Source organism: Schistocerca cancellata, chromosome 4 (assembly GCF_023864275.1).
Source record: "Schistocerca cancellata isolate TAMUIC-IGC-003103 chromosome 4, iqSchCanc2.1, whole genome shotgun sequence".
In the NCBI taxonomy this organism is placed as follows: Eukaryota; Metazoa; Arthropoda; class Insecta; order Orthoptera; family Acrididae; genus Schistocerca; species Schistocerca cancellata.
In genome coordinates, this window is record NC_064629.1 from 863,843,767 (window position 1) to 863,867,812 (window position 24,046).

The following is a 24,046-nucleotide window of genomic DNA, read 5'->3' on the forward strand; positions in this document are numbered from 1 at the left end:
ATGAAAAGAACTTAGAAACATTGGAAAGAGTGAAAGCAACCTATATCAAAAGAGCATTAGGGGTAGCAAAAACCACAAGATCAAGATTAGTCTACCTTCTGGCACGAGAATCTTTCCTCATCGAGGATCTAAGGACAATGTTCTTACTTCCCAACACATCAGCATTGGAGAACCTACTAAGATCACTACTCAAGAAAAGAGAGGAAGTACCAATGGAATTCTATGGATCCGGGGCCATGATCGACCGCACTTGGACAGCAGCAAATTTTGAGATGAGACACGTACTTACAAGACTCGCAGTACACGGATTCCACCATGAAATTTGTGCAAATACAGCATACCACGAACCGTCAAACCTTTGCAAGTGTACACTATGTGGGCAGTCTTGTGAGAGATACCATATAGTAACACGCAACAAGAGGACCAGATCAGTTAGAGACTATGCAATAAATGGTTCCAATGATAATCTGTTATAATACCTGCACTGAATGTAATCTACTAAGAATTATGCAGACACTCAATACATCCTTGTAATTCACTCTCAAATGATTGTAATCTAATGTAAAACTATAATGGCTATTCTGCTGCAATAAATCGTTCAAAAAATACAAAATCAAAAAGGGGTACTGCAGGAGTAGGTTTAATAATGAATAAAAAAATAGGAGTGCAGATAAGCTACTACAAACAGCATAGTAAAAGCATTATTGTAGCAAAGATAGACACGAAGCCAATGCTTACCACAGTAGTACAAGTTTATATGCAAACCAGCTCTGCAGATGATGAAGATATTGATGAAGTGTATGATAAGATAAAAGAAATTATTTAGATAGTGAAGGGAGATGAAAATTTAATAGTCATGGGTGACTGTAATTCGATAGTAGGGAAAGGAAGAGAAGGAAAAGTAGTAGGTGATTATGGAATGGGGGCAATGAATGAAAGAGGAAGCCGCCTGGTAGAATTTTGCACAGAGCATAATTTAATCATAGCTAACACTTGGTTCAAGAATCATGAAAGAAGGTTGTAACATGGAAGAGAGCTGGAGACACTGGAAGGTTTCAGATAGATTATATAATGGTAAGACAGAGATTTAGGAACCAGGTTTTAAATTGTAAGATATTTTCAGGGGCAATGTGAACTCTGACCACAATCTATAAGTTATGAACTGTAGATTAAAACTGAAGAAACTGCAAAAAGGTGGGAATTTAAGGAGATGGGACCTGGATAAACTGAAAGAACCAGAGGTTGTAGAGAGTTTCAGAGAGAGCATTAGGGAAGGATTGACAAGAACGGGGGAAAGAAATACAGTAGAAGAAGAATGAGTAGCTTTGAGAGATGAAATAGTGAAGGCAGCAGAGGATCAAGTAGGTAAAAAGACAAGGGCTAGTAGAAATCGTTAGGTAACAGAAGAAATACTAAATTTATTTGATGAAAGCAGAAAATATAAAAATGCAGCAAATGAAACAAGCAAAAAGGAATACAAACGTCTCAAAATTGACATCGACAGGAAGTGCAAAATGATGAAGCAATGATGGCTAGAGGACAAATGCAAGGATGTAGAGCCATATATCACTAGGGGTAATATATGTACTGCCTACAGGAAAATTAAAGACACCTTTGGAGATAAGAAAACCACTTGTATGGATATCAAGAGCTCAGATGGAAACGCAGTTCTAAGCAAAGAAGGGAAAGTAGAAAGGTGGAAGGTGTATATAGAGGGTCTATACAAGGGTGATGTACTTGAGGACAATGTTTTGGAAATGGAAGAGGATGTACATGAAGATTAAATGGGAGATATGATACTGTGTGAAGACATTGACAGAGCACTAGAAGACCTAATTCGAAACAAGGTTCCGGGAGTAGACAACATTCCATTAGAACCATTGATAGCCTTGGGACAGCCATCGTAATTCGGTCAGAGAGAGCAAAGGATCTAGAAGAGCACTTGAATGGAAAGGACAGTGTCTTGAAAGGAGGATATAAGATGAACATCAGCAAAAGCAAAAGGAGGAAAATGGATTGTAGTCAAACTAAATCGGATGATGCTGAGGGAATTAGATTATGAAATGAGACACTTACAGTAGTAGGTGAGTTTTGCTATTTGGGGAGCAAAATAACTGATGGTGGTTGAAGTAGAGAAGATATAAAATGTAGACTGGCAATGGCAAGGAAAACATTTCTGAAGAAAAGAAGTTTGTTAACATTAAGTATAGATGTAAGTGTCAGGAAGTGGTTTCTGAAAGTATTTGTATGGAATGTAGCCATGTATGGAAGTGAAATATTGATGACAAATAGTATGGACAAGAAGAGAATAGAAGCTTTCAAAATGTGGTGCTACAGAAGACTGCTGAAGATCAGATGGGTAGATCACATAAGTAATAAGGAGGTACTGAATAGAATTGAGGAGAATAGAAATTTGTGGCACAACTTGACTAGAAGAAGGGATCTAAGGCATCAAGGGATTATCAATTTAGTATTGGAGGGCAGCATGGAGGCTAAAAATCATAGAGGGAGACCAAGAGATGAATACACTAAGCTGATTCAGAAGGATGTAGGTTGCAGTAGGTACTGGGAGATGAAGAAGCTTGCACAGGATAGAGTAGCATTGAGAGCTGCATCAAAACAGTCTCTGGACTAAAGACCACAACAAAAACACCAACAACAACTGATACCATAAGTAGAGAGTAATGAATACCAACTAAAAGAAACTCCTTGTGTGGAATTCCAAAGTAACCAGATGGAAAACAAACTACAATAGTACCTACACATGGATAAGTGAAAAAAGAAGTGGAGGTGTGCCTGCTTTGCTTTTGGAAATCTCTCTCAATGTTTTGACCCGTGCATGGGATTGTTACTGTACTTTGGGATGGTGTGGATAGAGGGAGGAGAGGTGGCAGACAGAAAAAGGGGTTGGGGTGTGTACTTAGTAGCTTGAAGGAAGGTAGCTGGCCTATTGGTTAGGAGTGCCAGAGCTTGTGAGAAGAAGTGCAAAGCAACACGGAGATGTGAATTTGGAGGGGTGATACTAATACAGAGAGGAAACAGCTGGGAGGACAGTGTGGTGACATTGAGTTAATTGTGACTGAGGCCAGGAAGGTTGTGGAAGTGATATATGTGTTGCAAGAAAAACCCCCCCTCTTTGTAGTTTTGGAAAAGCTGGTGATGGAGGGCGCCCAAGAAGCTTTGGAAGGCAATCTTAGTTGTGTCATCATCCATGGGGCCAGATTCACGCTCAGAACTAAGGAACCCTTGTTGAAGAGCATTATTCGGTTTGGCCACACGACACAACTGACACAAAGAAACCATTTCTCTAACATCTTGGTCAATAGATGACCAAGTCAGATGCTTCTTAATCTTCTGCAAGGTGTTATAGGGTCCTAAATGCCCACTAATCAATGAGGTGTGAAAATAATGGAATACGGGGCATACTAGGGTGCCTGGTAGACAGATCTTAATCTCCTTGGTACCTCCCACCCTTTTACACAAAATGCCTTTCCTGATAATGTATTCATTCAAATGTTCCCCTGCACAAAGCCTTTTCTTAGCAGGTCCCCAAGTGGGGTCCTGATCCTGATGGCTGTCAATGTCACTGAACAAATGAGGACTACCACCTAACATGACACAACTAAGATTGCCTTCCAAAGCTTCTTGGGCGCCCTCACTAAATGGTTGTTCAGCAAACATATGGCTGAGGACATCCGTGAGCTCATTCTCAGTGCCTCTAATGTGCTTAACCTCGAACTAAAACGCTGAAATGCATACCGCCCACCTCGTGATACGGCCAGTTTTACGCAGTCTGGCTAGCACCCAGCTTAAGGCTTGATTGTCAGCCTTTAGCTGAAATACTCTATGTTTGTGATAAAACCGGTACTTATCCATTGTGAACAAGACAGCCAATGTCTCACATTTGTAAACAGAATATTTAAGCTCGATGCTGGTTAACCGATGAGACATGTATGCTAATGGTTGCCTTTCACCCTCGAACTCCTGAAGGAGGACTTCCCCCATTAGATGCATCGGTTTGGACAATAAATTTATTATTAAGATCAGGCACTCCAAGAACTGGAGGACTAGCTATAGCCGCCTTGATGTGCTCAAACATGGCCTCTTGAGCAGGTCCACACTCAAAACGCACCCCTTTTTGGCACAGTTCATTTAAAGGAGCTGCCAACTGAGCAAATTAGGGACAAAATGCCTAAAATAATTCGCCATCCCTATGAACTAGGAAATCCTTCGCTTACCAGTGGGCAGCGGAAGGGCTCTTAAGGCTTTAGTCCGCTCTTGATCAATGCAAATACTCTCACCTGATACTAAGTGACTTAAGAAGGATACCTGCTGCCTAGTTAATGTCACCTTATTGGGTTTAACAGTCAAATCAGTCCCCTGCAACCTAGCAAAACCTTGCTGGATGTATTCCAAATGCTCTTGAAATGAACGACTATAAATTACCAAATCATCCAGGTAATTGTAAACACAGAATAATTTCAAGTCTCCAACAATATTATCCAGCAAACGAGAAAGGACACTGCGCCAGTAGCCAAACCAAAGGGGGGCGTATTAAACTCAAACAGATTACAATCAGTACAAAATGCTCTAATGTGCTTCCATTCTTCGGCTAAGGGAATCTGATAATGGGCTTGGTTTAGGTCAAGCACAGTAAATGAATTAGCCCTGGCAAACCCAGTAAAAGAGTTATGAAGATCAGGTAAAGGAACCAACTTGAGGACAACTTTCTTATTTAGGTGATGGTAGTCAACAACAGTCTGAAAGTTCCACCCGTGATCCTTAGGGACGAGGAATATAAGGGGGGGGGGGGGGGGCATAAGGGGATGTAGGAGGCCTAATATCTCCATGCTCAAGCATTTTGGAGATCTTTCCCCTTAGTATCTGCATCTTAGGCAGTGAGAGATGGCTCAAAAATGGTTTAAATGGCTCTGAGCACTATGGGACTTAACTTCTTTGGTCATCAGTCCCCTAGAACTTAGAACTACTTAAACCTAACTAACCTAAGGACATCACACACATCCATGCCCGAGGCAGGATTCGAACCTGCGACCGTAGCGGTCACGCGGTTCCAGGCTGAGGCGCCTAGAACTGCTCGGCCACAACGGCCGGCACAGTGAGAGACGATATGGGGACTGCCTGATGCGAACTTGGTTAGAGAGGTGAATATGGTATTAAAGAACATTAGTAATACCCAGTCTATCAAAGAGAAGCTCTGGGAATCTCTCCAACAAACCCCTAGTTCGAAGCCTGCTGGGAACAAACATATATGAGATCAAACTCACTAAGCTTAGCAACAACAGCCAGCATTTCGATGCACCATACGTTTAGTACACTCACAGAACCAAAATTTCTGACCAGAAGTGAACTTAAAGAAAAAGGTGTACTCAGAATAATCCAAGACAAGACCAGTTTTACCGTTAAAATCGCATTCCAAAATCAAATCAACCAGCAGCTCCTTAACCAAGGCCAAAGACAAGTGCCACGAGAAATCCCCAATCAAGATACTCACTTGGACCTAACCATGCAGAGGCAACAGCTGTCCGTTGGCAACCCGACATCTCTGCACCGAAGAAGGGACCGGCCTGTCTCGCAAGATGACAAAATTCAAGAAACCATTCCAAGTTCAACGATGAAAAGGAGCTACCAGAATCCAAATGGGCACAAATAGGTTTGCCACCTACTCGAGAACAAATATAAGGCAGTGGGGATGGTGATCAAGCAGTGACATGGGCACACCAGGGTTTAAAGGCTTGACGCCAGGGTTGCTGCCCAGCCAGGTGTCATTTATTGGCTCTGGGTGTCCAAGGCTGAATGCAAGTGTGATCTAAATGCCCTGTTCGACCGCACCTGAAACAACACCACAATTCCTCTTTAACAGACTCAGCTTATGTTGGTAATCCAGAGTTCCCCTCAGTATCGCCAATGGGCTGAATTTTAACTTCATGGTGTCTATCGTCCAAGAGTGGCAATGCAGATATCGCTTAAACGGCAGCAGGAAGTTCTTCCCAAGTGGAGGGATGTCCATGCAAAACAAAATGTGACTTATCTGCTGCTCGCATTCCCCTCAGGACAATTGAAACTAACTCCCATTCTGGCAAGTTGACTAACAAGGCCAAACAGGCCATCTTAACTCTTTCCACATAATGATGCAACTCATCCCTATCTTGCTGCATCTGCCAAATATAGTGACACTCGAGTTGTTTATGAAATCCCATGGTCAATAGTTCCAGGAGTTTCACAAATTTTACGTCCATGATACACTGCTAATCTATTACCCCACCCCCAGTTGTTGTCATGGAATTCAACAGAAACTCAGCTGTGGCTAAAAGGGAACTGCTGAGACTGGGCCAACCAACCTGGGGCCATCAACAGTGGATTGCTAAGTGTGGACATAGAGACAAACAATGAGCAAATAGATAAGTAGAGATCATGTTACAGATAAACAAGTCCAACGAGTAATCCAGAGAGAGAAAACTAGACACATAGTTTCAGAAGTCAGGAACAACAGTGTATTGTTACAAGTGAGACGTTAGCAAGGTGAATACACCGCTGTGTCTGGTGTGGTGGAAATTAAAGAGTGTTTGTGAGCTCTGACTGGTCAAGAGAATGATGCATGGCACTACCAGTAAGCTCCATGAGTTCTCACAGATACAATGGCTCTGCCTACCAGCAAATGTCAAGTTTAATGCTACGCAGCAGGCTTTCAAAGTTTTCAGATATGTCTTATAACAGTTTTGGTGGAATTCATAACTTGTCTAACACATATCACATAGTGGATATTACATTCTGAATCCTTATCGTTTATTGTGTGTATCCTTTGGGTGGTGCCATATCATGAATATCTTCAGAAAGTCATCCAACCATAACTTAATTTGAGTTTGCTACACCCGGGCTTTTTGATTGTGCTTGCTCACTGTCATCAGTTGTCTATTACCATAAGTTGAAAACATGCTTCAGCAGTAACTACTGGTGGAGTATGGTGCGTGGGAGAAATTTGAGAGCTTTGATTAACTGCCTGGCTCATGAGAAGGGTAGAAATATTCATAGAAGACACCCAACTTCATTGCTAGCTATGTGCTGAAATAGTTAAAAGGTGATACTGAAACATTTGCTAGTGAGCAATCTCTATGATACTTATCACTGTTCAATTGCATTACAATGCATGGGACTCTGCTTAGGTGGACTGTACAGCTCCTTTATTACCTTGACACTAACACTGATCCTAGCACAATGATTAGGATTTTCAAGGAACCCTACCAACTTTCTTACAGTGCTTTCAATATTATTGAGACTCCTATATCAGTGTCACACACTATGGCTGATTTTCTCAGAGGAAGAAATTGTACAGTTAAAATATCAAAGACTGTGTACTTCTCATTCCTTAACACATCTTATATCAGATATCTAATATTAAACTGAAAGATTATCTCTCTAAAATTTCTCACAGATAAACAGTAATAGAAAAAAGGCAATACCTGCAAAATACGGTGCCTGGCTTATGAAACAAATCTTTTGCCATAGCTCTTGTGGAAGCCATTCCTCACATGGATTCAACATTTCGTTCTCACAGCCGCCTGAAGAGAGCAAAAGAGCTAATTCTTCAGGATAAAGCTGATTGTTAGACCTGTAGTACATAAAACGACAATATAAGGCCACAATTACCCTATAGTGGAAAATATAGAAGGAGAAAAAGTTTTAAAATGTATTTTATTCTACATTTAGATGTAAGTGAGATCATAAAATCTAAGTACAAATTTCTACTCACATCATAATTGTTGTACAGATCAGGAATGAGAACAGCAGTTTATCTTTCGCAAACAATGAGCGGCAGACCTTAGTGTACAGGTTATATGTAAAGGACTCTCGAATATATTTTAAATGCTCTTCATGCGACACAAATGCCAGGCTGCAAAGGAGTCAAAAGGTTTTAGTATTTGAATAGGTATTTCTACAGACCATAATATGTGACACTAAAATATTATGAGAACAGAAACAATGGTACTGTTAAATCTCCAACAACAGTATTGTTTAGATTTCTGGTCAGTATATGCATAGACTAAAACTAATAAACAACTTCAGAGATTCATTTTTAGATTGAAACCACCTTTTATCAAAAAATGTTAAGTGCAGAGTTTAAATTAAAAGTAAAAATTTTAAAAAGTGGAAAGTAAGGAGAAAAACAGAAATATACCAAGTACTTTGTTACAAAATTAACTCATTGGATAGTCATGTAATCCCATCTCAGTCACTGCCATGTCTGCTCATGTGTTGTACTTATAAAATGGATCAATTACATTCATAGAGGTTTCATGAAGGTGCCTTGCTTACATATACAGAAAATAAGGAAAAAATCATGTTTTGACATGCATATCACTCTGTAACTAACAAGGCACAAAACAGGAAAGGAAGATTGCTCAATATCCAGGAGGAAACAGAGGATTTCAATATCAAAACACAACATTCAGAATGGATTTTAAATGAACAAAGTAAATTTAGCCAAAATTTTTATTTTAAAATTTTTGAAGAGTAGGCTTCTTTATGATGTCATGTGCTCAATGTGTCCACCAGATCATATGAGGTAGTGCCTTGTTAATTATATGCTTTACATGATGCCCAAGAGCTGATGTGACAGCTCCCACCTGTCTGTATGCTGTGCAGCTGTACAGGACATGACAGGGACGATCCTCTGTCATTCAATTCTACATACACATTTTACTACCCTTTGCTGGCAAAATACTTGTATCTCTGTTTACTATGGTTTTACTTATGCTGCAGTTTTATATACTCCCTAATTAAAGCAGTGAACAGCCATAATCATTCCATTTTTGGGAAAAGTGGACCCATGATGCCAGTAATCATTTAGCTTAGTTTCTTTAAATACTGAAAACTGTATTTGATTATTGTACTTCAAAAAATGAAACTTAATGATTATGTTACAGTTTTTTAAACATAAAAAATTGTAATTTCCACACATTTAAGCAAGGCATGATCATGTGCCATTTACAAACATTACTGTTCCTAAGATACAACTTGGCAAACAAATGGTAATGAGATGGGGAGCTATTAATATCAATGGGGGCTACTCTGGGAAGAAGGTAGAGCTGGCAGAGGCTGCAAGTAAGATGAGGCTGGACGTTTTAGCTGTTAGTGACATTTGGGTAAGGGGTGAGAAAGAAGAGGAAGTGGGAGAATACAAGGTCTACCTGTCAGGAGTCAAAGCAGGAATAGTACAGTGGGGTGTAGGGGTTTACTTCAGGAGAGAAATGGAACCCAGTGTAGTTGCAATAAGGTATGTAAACGAACGACTGATGTGGATAGATTTGACAGTGTCTAGCAAGAAAATTAGGATTGTGTCAGTACATTCGTATTGTGAAGGGACAGATCAAGATAAGATGGATAGTTTTTATGAGGCACTCAGTGATGCAGTTGTTAGAGTAAAGGACAAGGACAGTGTTCTGCTCATGGGTGATTTTAATGCCAGGATTGGAAATCGAACAGAAGGGTATGAAAAGGTTATGGGGAAATTTGGAGAGGATATGGAGGCCAACAGAAATGGGAAACAACTCATGGATTTCTGTGCCAGTATGGGCTTAGTAATCACAAACTCCTTTTTTAAACATAAGAACATTCACCGGTATTCTTGGGAAAGCAGGGGAACCAGATCTGTCATTGACTATATAATAACAGATCAGGAATTCAGGAAGGCTGTGAAGGACACACGTGTATTATGGGCTTAGTAATCACAAACTCCTTTTTTAAACATAAGAACATTCACTGGTATACTTGGGAAAGCAGGGGAACCAGATCTGTCATTGACTATATAATAACAGATCAGGAATTCAGGAAGGCTGTGAAGGACACACGTGTATTCAGGGGATTCTTTGATGACACTGGTCATTATTTAATCTGCAGTGAAATTGGGATTGTGAGGCCGAAATTGCAGGAGGTCAGGTCCATATGTAGGAGGATAAGAGTGGAGAAACTTCAGGATAAGGAAATCAGGCACAAGTACATAACAGTGATCTCAGAAAGGTACCAGTTAGTTGAATGTAGTCAATTACAGTCATTGGAAAAGGAATGGACAAGGTACAGGGACACAGTACTAGAAGTGGCTAAAGAATGTCTTGGAACAGTAGTGTGTAAAGGTAGGATGAAGCAAAAATCTTGGTGGAATGATGCTGTCAAGGCAGCCTGTAAAAGGAAAAAGAAGGCATATCATAAATGGCTACATACTAGAACTCAGGTACACAGAGAAAGTTATGTTGAAGAAAGAAACAAAGCCAAACAGATAATTGCAGCATCCAAGAAGAAATCTTGGGAAGGCTTTGGAAACAGGTTGGAGACTCTGGGTCAAGCTGCTGGAAAACCATTCTGGAGTGTAATTAGCAGTCTTCGAAAGGGAGGTAAGAAGGAAATGACAAGTATTTTGGACAGGTCAGGAAAACTGCTTGTGAATCCTGTGGATTCCTTGGGCAGATGGAGGGAATATTTTGAAGAGTTGCTCAATGTAGGTGAAAATACAATCACTAGTCGAGGTACAATGGGATAGGAATGATGATGGAAATAGGATCACATTTGAGGAAGTGGAGAAAATGGTCAATAGGTTGCAGTGCAATAAAGCAGCTGGAGTGGATGAAATTAAGTCAGAGGTCGGGGAAGAAGGCCAGTGTTCACTCTGTCTGCTTGCCGGGGGGGTCTCATCCGAGATGTGGAGGAGGCCCTACCGGCGACGATAGAGAGCACAGGGTGCACCCGACTGCAAATTGTTGCTCATGTCAGCACCAATGACTCCTGCCGTCTGGGTTCAGAGGTCATCCTCAGTTCGTACAGGTGGTTGGCGGAATTGGTGAAGCCGGAAAGCCTCGCTCGCGGGGTGAAATCAGAGCTAACTATTTGTAGTATCGTTCCCAGAACCGATCGTGGTCCTCTGGTTTGGAGCCAAGTGGAAGGCTTAAACCAGAGGCTCAGACGATTCTGCGGAGATCTGGGGTGCAAATTTCTCGACCTCCGCTATCGGGTGGAGAAATGTAGGGTCCCCCTGAATAGGTCAGGCGTGCACTACATGCCGGAAGCGGCTACAAGGGTAGCGGAGTACGTGTGGAGTGCACATGGGGGTTTTTTAGGTTAGAGAATCCCCTCCCTAGGCCCGACAAGACGCCTCCTGAGACGCGGCAAGGTAGGAGTAGGCAAAATGCAACAGGGAATAACAATATTAATGTGCTAATAGTAAACTACAGGAGCGTCTACAGAAAGGTCCCAGAACTGCTCTCATTAATAAACGGTCACAATGCCCATATAGTTAGGGACAGAAAGTTGGCTGAAACCAGACGTAAACAGTAATGAAATCCTAACCTCAGATTGGAATGTATACCACAGAGACAGGCTGCACAGTGAAGGGGGAGGCATGTTTATAGCGATAAGAAGTGCAATAGTATCGAAGGAAATTGACGGAGATCCGAAATGCGAAATGATTTGGGTGAAGGTCACGGTTAAAGCAGGTTTAGACATGGTAATTGGATGTCTCTATAGGCCCCCTGGCTCAGCAGCTGTTGTGGCTGAGCACCTGAAGGATAATTTGGAAAATATTTCGAGTAGATTTCCCCACCATGTTATAGTTCTGGGTGGAGATTTTAATTTGCCGGATATAGACTGGGAGACTCAGACGTTCATAACGGGTGGCAGGGACAAAGAATCCAGTGAAATTTTTTTAAGTGCTTTATCTGAAAACTACCTTGAGCAGTTAAACAGAGAACCGGCTCATGGCGATAACATATTAGACTTTCTGGTGACAAACAGACCCAAAATATTTGAAAAAGTTAACGCAGAACAGGGAATCTGTGATCATAAAGCGGTGACGGCATCAATGATTTCAGCCGTAAATAGGAATATTAAAAAGGGTAGGAAGATTTTTCTGTTTAGAAAAAGTGACAAAAAGCAGATTTCAGAGTACCTGTTGGCTCAACACAAAAGTTTTGTCTCAAGTACAGATAGTGTTGAGGATCAGTGGACAAAGTTCAAAACCGTCGTACATAATGTGTTAGATGAGTATGTGCCAAGCAAGATCGTAAGAGATGGAAAAGAGCCACCGTGGTACAACAACCGAGTTAGAAAACTGCTGCGGAAGCAAAGGGAACTTCACAGCAAACATAAACATAGCCAAAGCCTTGCAGACAAACAAAAATTACACGAAGCGAAATGTAGTGTGAGGAGGGCTATGCGAGAGGCGTTCAATGAATTCGAAAGTAAAGTTCTATGTACTGACTTGGCAGAAAATCCTAAGAAATTTTGGTCTTATGTCAAAGCAGTAGGTGGATCAAAACAAAATGTCCATACACTCTGTGACCAAAATGGTACTGAAACAGAGGATGACAGACTAAAGGCCGAAATACTAAATGTCTTTTTCCAAAGTTGTTTCACAGAGGAAGATTGCACTGTAGTTCCTTCTCTAGATTGTCACACAGATGACAAAATGGTAGATATCGAAATAGACGACAGAGGGATAGAGAAACAATTAAAATCGCTCAAAAGAGGAAAGGCGTCTGGACCTGATGGGATACCAGTCCAATTTTACACAGAGTACGCGAAGGAACTTGCCCCCCTTCTTGCAGCGGTGTAGGTCTCTAGAAGAGCGTAGCATTCCAAAGGATTGGAGAAGGGCACAGGTCATCCCCGTTTTCAAGAAGGGACGTCGAACAGATGTGCAGAACTATAGACCTATATCTCTAACGTCGATCAGTTGTAGAATTTTGGAACACGTATTGTGTTCGAGTATAATGACTTTTCTGGAGACTAGAAATCTACTCTGTAGGAATCACCATGGGTTTTGAAAAAGACGGTCATGTGAAACCCAGCTTGCGCTATTCGTCCACGAGACTCAGAGGGCCATAGACATGGGTTCACAGGTAGATGCCGTGTTTCTTGACTTCCGCAAGGCGTTCGATACAGTTCCCCACAGTCGTTTAATGAACAAAGTAAGAGCATATGGACTATCAGACCAATTGTGTGATTGGATTGAGGAGTTCCTGGATAACAGGACGCAGCATGTCATTCTCAATGGAGAGAAGTCTTCCGAAGTAAGAGTGATTTCAGGTGTGCCACAGGGGAGTGTCATAGGACTGTTGCTATTCACAATATACATAAATGACCTGGTGGATGACATCGGAAGTTCACTGAGGCTTTTTGCAGATGATGCTGTGGTGTATCAAGAGGTTGTAACAATGGAAAATTGTACTGAAATGCAGGAGGATCTGCAGCGAATTGACGCATGGTGCAGGGAATGGCAATTGAATCTCAATGTAGACAAGTGTAATGTGCTGCAAATACACAGAAAGGTAGATCCTTTATTATTTAGCTACAAAATAGCAAGTCAGCAACTGGAAGCAGTTAATACCATAAATTATCTGGGAGTACGCATTAGGAGTGATTTAAAATGGAATGATCATATAATGTTGATCGTCGGTAAAGCAGATGCCAGATTGAGATTCATTGGAAGAATCCTATGGAAATGCAATCCGAAAACAAAGGAAGTAGGTTACAGTACGCTTGTTCGCCCACTGCTTGAATACTGCTCAGCAGTGTGGGATCCGTACCAGATAGGGTTGATAGAAGATATAGAGAAGATCCAACAGAGAGCAGCACGCTTCGTTACAGGATCATTTAGTAATCACAAAAGCGTTACGGAGATGATAGATAAACTCCAGTGGAAGACTCTGCAGGAGAGACGCTCAGTAGCTCGGTACGGGCTTTTGTCAAAGTTACGAGAACATACCTTCACCGAAGAGTCAAGCAGTATATTGCTCCCTCTTATGTATATCTCGCAAAGAGACCATGAGGATAAAATCAGAGAGATTAGAGCCCACACAGAGGCATACCGACAATCCTTCTTTCCATGAACAATACGAGACTGGAATAGAAGGGAGAACCGATAGAGGTACTCAAGGTACCCTCTGCCACACACCGTCAGGTGGCTCGCGGAGTATGGATGTAGATGTAGATGTAGAACTCATCAAATACTGTGGAATGTCAGGTCTTAAATGGCTACACAGGATAATTGAATTGGCCTGGGAGTCAGGACAGGTTCCATCAGACTGGACAAAAGCAGTAATCACACGAATTTTTAAACATGGAAACAGAAAAGATTGTAACAACGACAGAGGTATTTCTTTAATCAGCGTTGTGGGTAAAATCTTCTCAGGTATTGTTGAAAGGAAAGTGGGAGTATTAGTTGAGAACCAATTGGATGAAAATCAGTGTGGGTTTAGGCCTCTTAGAGGTTGTCAGGACCAGATCTTTAACTTACGGCAAATAATGGAGAAGTGTTATGAGTGGAACAGGGAATTGTATCTATGCTTTATAGATCTAGAAAAGGCATATGACCAGGTTCCTAGGAGGAAGTTATTGTCTGTTCTACGAGATTATGGAATAGGAGGCACACTTTTGCAAGCAATTGAAGGTCTTTACATGGATAGTCAGGCAGCAGTTAGAGTTGACGGTAAATTGAGTTCATTGTTCAGAGTAGTTTCAGGGGTAAGACAAGGCTGCAACCTGTCTCCACTGTTGTTCATATTATTTATGGATCATATGTTGAAAACAATAGACTGGCTGGGTGAGATTAAGAAATGTGAACACAAAATAAGCAGTCTTGCATATGCGGATGACTTAGTTGTGATGGCAAATTTGATTGAAAGTTAGCAAAGTAATATTTCAGAGCTAGATCAGAAATGTAAGGACTATGGTATGAAGATTAGCATCTCCAAAACTAAAGTAATGTCAGTGGGAAAGAGATATAAACGGATTGAGTGCCAAATAGGAGGAACAAAGTTAGAACAGGTGGATGGTTTCAAGTACTTAGGATGCATATTCTCACAGGATGGCAACATAGTGAAAAAACTGGAAGCGAGGTGTAGCAAAGCTAATGCAGTGAGCACTCAGCTATGATCTACTTTCTTCTGCAAGAAGGAAGTCAGTACCAAGACTAAGTTATCTGTGCACCGTTTAATCTTTCGACCAACTTTGTTTTATGGGAGCTAAAGCTGGGTAGATTCAGGTTACCTTATCAACAAGGTTGAGGTTATGGATATGAAAGTAGCTAGGATGATTGCAGGTACTAGTAGATGGGAACAATGGCAGGAGGGTGTCCACAATGAGAAAATCAAAGAAAAACTGGGAATGAACTCTATAGATGTGGCAGTCAGGGCGAACAGGCTTAGATGGTGGGGTCATGTTACACGCATGTGAGAAGCAAGGTTACCCAAGAGACTCATGGGTTCAGCAATAGAGGGTGGGAGGAGTCAGGGCAGACCAAGGAGAAGGTACCTGGATTCGGTTAAGAATGATTTTGAAGTAATAGGCTTAACATCAGAAGAGGCACCAATGTTAGCACTGAATAGAGGATCATGGAGGAATTTTATAAGGGAGACTATGCTCCAGACTGAACACTGAAAGACATAATCAGTCTTAAATGATGATGATGATAATGACTGTTCCATTTTATAGGGATGCTGCATGAGCAGTCATTACAGTTGATGTCAGGTGACTGATATAGGTTCTATGTGATTGTTTGACTTGCTACTTTTATAACAAGATACTGAGTATATTTGTATTTATCTCTTTATTTTGTAGCAGTTAATTTTTCGATATAATAGTAACTTTGTGTTTTGCCTTTTCTGCATTTCTTTTAGCTCTGATGATGGCTCATAAGAGTCAAGATTGGCAAATTTTTGTAAGTCAATACAGTGCAGTGAGTACAACTACGAGTTAAAAACAAGTAGGTCACATGCTCCAATTGAAGAATGTCAAATTTCAGAGACCCCCCAAGACATTAAGAGATACTGAATATCCGGAAGGAGATCTTCTAATTAAAATTGTTGGTAAAATCATGCCACTGACATTAATTTTCCTTAACGAAAGATGTGACGGGACTATTGGCATCCAAATGAGAACATTATAAACACATCATTAAAATTTTACTAACATTTAATAAAATGTGTTTAAAACTAAAAAGAGAGCCAAATGATACACTGCTCACTTTCCGTACAACATACCTTATCATGAAGAGGCATATGGGAGACATGATGTGTGAATTTTCTTATGATATTGGTAAATAGTTTTAATGTACACAAACATTCCTAATGTGATGAATATAAAAAGGAAGCATACTAGGGGTTTGCATTTAACAGCACTTTTGTACATATCTAGTGCCTCACATAGCTGCTTAGTAAATTTCTGTCAGTGCCTGTAGTGATCACTATCAGACCTCCTCCAGTCAAACATCTGATTTAGGACAAGTGGGTTATTTGGTTGGCCTGATCAAAAGGTAAGCAGAAGACATACAAGACGATTTACCCATTTCTCTGCTATCATCATGCTAAAAAATAATAGACTCATTTATGAAAGACAGATTAATGAATTACTTGAATAAACATAACCATCCAAATGAATCACATATTGGGTTCCAAAGTCGTAAAAGTACAGAATGAACCATAGATAAATTCATAAAAGTGGTAATTGAGGCTCTTGACAAGGATGAGGATGTTGTAGGCATATTTGTAGATGTTTCTAAGGCTTTTGACGCTGTTGCACATTAGGCATAAGTGATGTGGCTAAAAACTGGTTTCGAGCATAGCTGGCAGATAGGGTACAAAGTTAGGGTAAAAAGTTTTGCATTGTACTGGTTCCCAGAACTCTTGAAGAAAGACATTGACTGAGGATATTGTATCACAGAAACAGTTCCTTTGGCTGTTTAGAGATGTCACTACACCCACCCAAAGATGTAAACAACCATGCATGAGCGGCACGTATTAAATGGAGGGGGTCTGACAGCTGATCAGTTACTGTCATTCTGCCAGGAAGGAGGTACATGGCTCGTGTTGCCAGTAGCTCAACCATGCCTAGATGAGCAATACCACACTTTGATCACATCCGCATTGTTACTTTGTGCCAGGAAGGGCTCTCTACAAGGGAAGTGTCCAGGCATATTGGAGTGAAGCAAAGTGATGTTGTTCAGTCATGGAGGAGATACAGAGACACAGGAACTGTAGATGACTTGCCTCGTTCAGGTTGCCCAAGGGCTACTACTGCAGTGGATGACCACTACAGATTATGGCTCAGAGGAACACAGACACCATGTTGAATAATACATTTCATGCAGCCACAGGATGTCATGTTATGACTCAAATTGTGCACAATAGGCTGCATGATGTCCAACTTCACTCCTTACATCCATGGAAAGGTCCATCTTCGCAACCACAAAACCATGCAGTGTGGTACAGATGGACTCAACAACATGCCGAATGAACTGCTCAGGATTGGCATAATGTTCTCTTCACCAATGAGTGTTGCATATGCCTTCAACCAGACAATCATCAGACACGTGTTTGGAGGCAACCCAGTCAGGTTGAAAGCCTTAGGCACACTGTCCAGTGTGTGCAGCATGGTGGAGGTTCTCTGCTGTTTTGGGATGGCATTATGTGGGGCCACAGTTCCACAATTTGTGTCATCCATGCAATTCACAGATGAGACCACCTTAACACAGAGTTTTATCTTCAACTTTCATGACAGTCATCTGTGTTATAGTATACAGAACCCCCATGGTATGCTGACAATGAGTTATGAGCATTAGTGCAGCCAGAATGTATGAGCTGGGATAACTGTCTACTATATTTTTGGATCTGTCTTCCTTCCATATTGCCTAACAGGTTGGAACTATCAGCATTAATCGTGGGTGACTTTGCGTCCCCTGATGGAAGAAGTGCCATTGATGATTCAAAGGGTTATGTAGCTGTTAAATGATGGTGTTCCAGCCCACTTCATCATTAATGTCTGGATGCATCTCAGTCATGTCTTCCCTGGTGAATGGATGAGATGAGGGGATCCAATTGCATGGCCCGCTCATTCACTGGATCTCAACCCATGCAATTTTGGGTTATGGGGCTATCTAACAAGTACTGTGCATGCAGAGCCTATTCCAGATGTGGAGACAATGGAGCAGCGTATTCATGCTGCCTTTGAGAGTAATTCAATATGGTGTTGGGTGTTGAGTGCAGAGTCACGTCGCTCCCAAAATAGAATAAAATAAACAGTGTAATCTTGTAAGAAGTGTCAATAACATGTAGTTAAAGGAATTCTGTGTGTTAAATGCAACTTAATGTTACATGAAAAATGCACCAGAGTATGTTCTTAATTCGTTAGTGACAATATACAGTGGTCACATTCCAACTGTTTAGAACAAGAAAACAAGTGTTTATCATTGGCAGTGAAGTCAAAAGATGAAATTATAAACAAACAAATGTTTTATTCCACTGTTGAGCATATTTACATGCAATTGTTCAAATGGTTCAAATGGCTCTAAGCACTATGGGACTTAACATCGGAGGTCATGAGTCACGTAGACTTAGAACTACTGAAATCTAATTAACCTAAGGATATCACACACATCCATGCCTGAGGCAGGATTTGAACCTGTGACCATAGCAGCAACACAATTCTGGACTGAATCATCTAGAACTGCCTGACCACAGCGGCCGGCCATGCAGTTGTTGTCATCAGTGTTAACATAATAGTAATAACAATAATAATAATATAAACATCAACATGACAAATGTTATTAACTACAGTATAATAATCCAAGATGGATACAATACATATTTTTGCAAATGTCAGTAACAACAAGAAGTTTCCTAATAGATTAATTACAAGATAAATGAACTACATAGTTCAGTGAATGACAAACAAATAATCAAACAGATATTTAACAATAAGCACATGAAACAGAAATTAGATAGTTCCACAGTGTGGCATATGTACAGTTTGCAGTTAATTTATAGTTCACTTTCATAAGGAAAATGGGTCATTTGTCACATACTCAAGGAACTCTTGAATAGAGTAAATTACCTTACTTTTTATAAAAGTGCTGCTAAGTGATATAGACACTCTGGAAAGTGAATTATGGCTACTGAGAGAAGAAAATACAGACCTGAAACATCAAGAAAGTTGTAGTTGCAAGAAAACACCAGTTGTTGAAGAGCATACACAAGAAAATGAGAGAAACATTAATAATGCTCAAAGTAGCAAAAATGGCTAGAGTGATACACTTCTGAAATCCTCAAAAGAATGTGTAATGGTTTTTGAACAAGCTGAAGAGCTTGATTAGGGAATAAATATAAATGGAAAAAGTGACATACAATAAAGAGTTTACAAGCAGCTCAGTAGTGATACGAATCCTCTCAAAGAAGAGTTCCTCACTAATGGAGCCTGTATGCTGAAAAACATTGAAGTAGTACCAAACACAAAAACTGATTTTTGTCCAAGAATAAAGTCTCAACAAATGAATAACATCTGAATAGCTTATTAAGCTTGGAAGAAACTTCAAGAGATGAATCCATCTGGAACTACAAATCTGTTTTCCTACATGTGCGGATGAATTCTTTTTGAAGCTGGTGTGAGGAAGAAATTGTCCATACTAGAAACATGATTCAAATGGCAAGACACCTCTAAAAAGCTTCTTGGATTGTAATAAGTGACATAATATATATAAGGTCAGTGAGTGAAATATACACATCAAGAATAAATTCTTCTATCAAAGAGCATTGCAACAGGTTAGGAGCTGTATTTATAGATCCTAATAAATCCTTGAGAAATAAATGTCTGGGGAAAGATGGTTTACATCTTAACAGATTGGGTTTGAAAACACTTAGCAGAATGTTTGCTGATACTTGTCACATCATAAGAAACAAGGGAAACTAATAAGTGCTGATGGGGATGTTAAAGAATCTAAACAACTTCCAACCAATAGTAAACATAAAATTGTAAACAGAGCTGAGTGTACATATGTCAGGCACTGCAATGAAAATGTATTAAATACTGAATACTCTGGTGACAAAATCTCTAAAATAGATGAGTCCAAGATTTTTTGTCCAAGATTAAAAATGTTAAAGTAATTTGTTTAAATGAACACTGGGTTAGTGAAGGTATAATAAAAATCTTAAGTAAAATTGAAAACTTTAAGGTAACGACCAAATTTTGTGGGAATAATAAATCAGGTGGAGGTTCATGCATACTTATTCATTCAGATTTAAATTACCATGTAAGACATGACTAACTGTTTAAATGACGAGTGTATTTTTGAGGGTCGCTGTGTCAAATTAAGGAACCTAAATATTGTTATAGTTTTGATATATAGAATCCCAGGGAAAGTCACAACTGAGTATTTCATATGTAAATTTCAGTTTTTGCTAGAACACCTTAGTAAAGAAAAAAAAAAAAAGAAGAAAATTGTAATTTCTGCTAATTTCAATATCAATGTGTTGAGTGAAAATAGCAGAGCATCAAAATTCATTGACTTAATAAAAAATAAAGTTTCAAATTAAATTTTGCAGAATCAATGAGCAAAATGGTCTGTCAGCTATATGCATTGACAATATTTTAATGAATTATGTTTTTAAAGATGTACACACATTTTGCTTAGAGTTAGGAATTTCTGATCATTCAGCATTATTCATTGAGTTACCCAGATCAAGTAAGGAAGTTCTCTGTAAAAAGGTCTATTTAAAATGAAACTTTAATCAGGAAAACATCATTTGATTTCATGACAAGCAGAATGAGACAGAATGGCACTCTGACAAAAATATTTTAAGTACTGCAAATATGAAGCATTCTTAAGAAGTTTTTTAAATGATTCCACCTAAAACTTGTCTTAATAAAGTGACAAAAAATTAAAATGGCTCAGTAAAGACAAAAAATCTCCATTGCTAAGAAAAGGCAGCTACATAATGAACTAAGATATAATAAAAGCACTGACTTTGATGAATATGTTAGATGATACAAAATTACGTTTAAGAAAGTTGTGGAGGCAACAAAGTAAATGGCAGATAATAGTTTAATTTTAAGACATGAGAATAAATCAAAGGGAGTGTGGTCATTTGTGAAATCTGAATTAGGTATTACAGTGTCTAGTCATGAAAGTTGTAAAATCAAGCTTGAAGACAAGATTATTGCGAATCCAACTCAAATTTAAGATACTTCAATGAATTATTCATTAATGTAGCAAAATCAGATGTCAGTGTTGCAGATTATGACAATAAAGTATGTACTTTCAGACTTGATAAAGTCAAAATTTAAAGCAGTGTCAGCAACAGAAGTAGAAAACATTACATTACCAATGAAAAACTAAAATTCTTCAGGTTGGGCTGGGATAACCCCAAAAGTTCTCACATTTGCATGTAAAATAATAGGACCCTCATTATCTTCAATAACAAATGAGTCTTTCCACCATTGCTGTTTCCCAGAGGTGCTAAAGTACACAGAAGTAAGACCACTGTTCAACAAAGGGTCAAGACAGGATATGGGAAATTAGTATCCCATATCTCTTCTCCCAGTCCTGTCAAAAGTATTCAAAAAAACTGCTGCCATCCAGATTCAAAATTTTATTGAAAAATATCAGATTATTTTGAAAACTCAATTTGGCTTCAGTGTGGAAAAAGCACTACATATGCAATAAATGAGTCTGTTAATAAGATTAACACATCATTAGACAATATGAATAAAGTCACAGGCATCTTTTGTGATCTCACAAATGCTTTAGGCTCAGTAAATCATGCCCTTCTTATCAACGAACTTGTCAAGTATGGAATTAGAGTTAGTGCTTTACAGTGGCTTACTTCATACCTAAGGAACAGAAAATAAAGTGTGGTTGTCTCTACAAATACAGCAAATTACTTTTACAAATGGAAGACAGTAATACAATGTGTCCCTCAAGGTTCTACCCAAGGCCCTTTTCATTTCTGTTTTACATTAATGCCCCATTGGTCTTATTTGCAGATGACACGACTGTATTAACAGAAGAACAGGAACCACAAGCTATTCCTATCAGCATCATCAATACAATATATCATTTAGAAACTTGGTTTCATCTCACTGGATTAACCCTAAACATCCCAAAAATCCATGTGATCCAGTTCAGAACAAAACAGTCAACATCCCACGAAATTAAAATAAATCACAAAAATAAAAATCTAAATTTAAATTGGAATAAACGTGTTGAATATGCATTAAAAAATTTATGTAGCTTTGCATTTGCCGTGCAAATATTAGCTAATGTCACTGACATGGACACAAGGGAAATTGCATACCATGTCTACTTCCATTCTGTTATAAGATATGGTATCGCTTTTTGGGGAAATTTGAGCAGCTTAATGTGACTAATGAAATTATGGAAAAGAATTGTTAGAAACATGTGTGCTGTACATCCTAGAAAATCATGTCACCCACAACTTAAAAATCTGAAATTATTAACAGTGTCCTCCCTATTTATCTATGATATTATAATTTTTTATGTAACAATTTAGAATTATGCAAGGAGAATTGCTTTGATCACACTTATAACACAAGAAATAAAGAAAATTTTATGCTGCCTGCTCATTGTTTAACATTGTATGTGCAAACACCCCAGTATAAGGGAATGAAAATTTACAATAAAATAAAGCCAAGAACATTCTGATGCATGATACTCTACTTCAGCAACGCTACTACTCAGCTGAAGAATTCATGAATGATGAACTGAATATTTGAGCAGGATTTAGTTTATCAATTGTCCTATTATGTAAATATGCAAAGGTATCTTTTCACAAAAAGCTACATTAATGTTTAAATCATCTTAGTTTTATATCAGTGAAATTGTATGAACCATATTTTGACATGTCTCCTGCACTCTAATCAAATGATTAGCTTATGTATGATACAAGATGGAAAAACACAGTTATCAAGCCACTGTTGGGATGCAGCCAGGCAGATGTGAATATATGAGGCAGAACATGCTATGGCAAGTACACACATCCATTGAGGCACATCGAAACCATTTTCAATGCATAGTGTAACTGTGGTTGCATGGTACAGTGTGTATTTTTACAATAAAGAAAATAATATATCATGTATGTATGTAGCCTTTTTAGATCATGGTAAATTTGAATTAAATCTTTTTGGGTGTTTGGCTGCTTCATTATGAATCACTAAAATAACTTTTCATCAATTCTCTATTGACAGACTAAGCTACTGGATTCTGGGCATATGTTCATCACATCCTCGTATGTCATTGGACAGTTTGGTGCCAAGATGCCTGTGGAGGGGTATAGTGTGGAAGGTTATTGCCTGTGCTATTGTCACAGATGAATGGTAGACAACAGCAAATCAGCAGCTCATACTCAGGGGCAACATTTTCCTGGAACAAGATGACAGTGCTGCTAGACCATTCTCTTTTGGCCACTTTTTTTATACTATTGAACTCAGGTCTTGTGGAGCTGCTGCTAGTGAACACGCATGACCTACTGGACTGGAATTCTTGGCAGTCAGACTATTGATGAGCTGTAGCCATCCTCACTGTTACTGCCATTGGAGTATTTAATTATCTCAGTAGCAATATTATTTTCTGCAACTGCATCCATGGCTGCCAAGCTAGCATATGTGCACCTCGAGAACTGATAGTGGCCACAGTCCACATGATGTTTGGCTATGAACTGGATGGAATTTTTAATGTATGACTGTGTGGAGCCTATCAGGCTGTGTAACTTGTCGGTTAGATGATAAAATCTTCTTGGGTTGACAGCCAGGTCAATGCGTCATTCTCTGGCAATGTTTCAGCACGTTTCTTACTTGCCATCTTCAGGCAAAGCATCAGAATCGGCGAGGCAGTGTGTGGTGATGTGCACTTGTGCATGATTGTCCCAACTGGCCCAATGATGCAGAGCAGCCCATAGTCCAGCAGGTATAAAGACGTGGATGAGATGTGAATGTGACACTTTGCCTGAAGTTGGCAAGTAAGAAACTTGCTGAAACTTTGCCAGAGAATGACGCATAGACTTGGCTGTCAACGAAAGAAGATTTTATCATCAAAATTTGTCAAGAAAGCTTGCAATCTCACATTGTTGGTCAGACATTTTGCCATATGGTAATGGTTGAGATGATCCAATTGAGAAATATCCTAAGAGGCCCTGCTTATTTATGCACCACAGTTCGACCTGGCAAAGTGAATGGCTCTTGTTACTGAGTCAGC

The 24,046-nt window shown here is 39.4% G+C and overlaps 1 protein-coding gene across 1 annotated transcript in view; it reads right to left on the bottom strand.

The window, feature by feature from the left end:
* The window catches only part of LOC126184477 (dynein axonemal heavy chain 7-like), a 1,143,184-nt gene that overhangs the window by 121,767 nt on the left and 997,371 nt on the right, over nt 1–24,046 (bottom strand). The window contains exons 47-48 of the mRNA XM_049926869.1: nt 7,769–7,884; nt 7,479–7,627 (exon numbers count right to left, since the gene is read on the bottom strand). Of these exons, the coding sequence (XP_049782826.1) occupies nt 7,479–7,627; nt 7,769–7,884 (265 nt within the window). The remainder of the gene's footprint in view (nt 1–7,478; nt 7,628–7,768; nt 7,885–24,046) is intronic.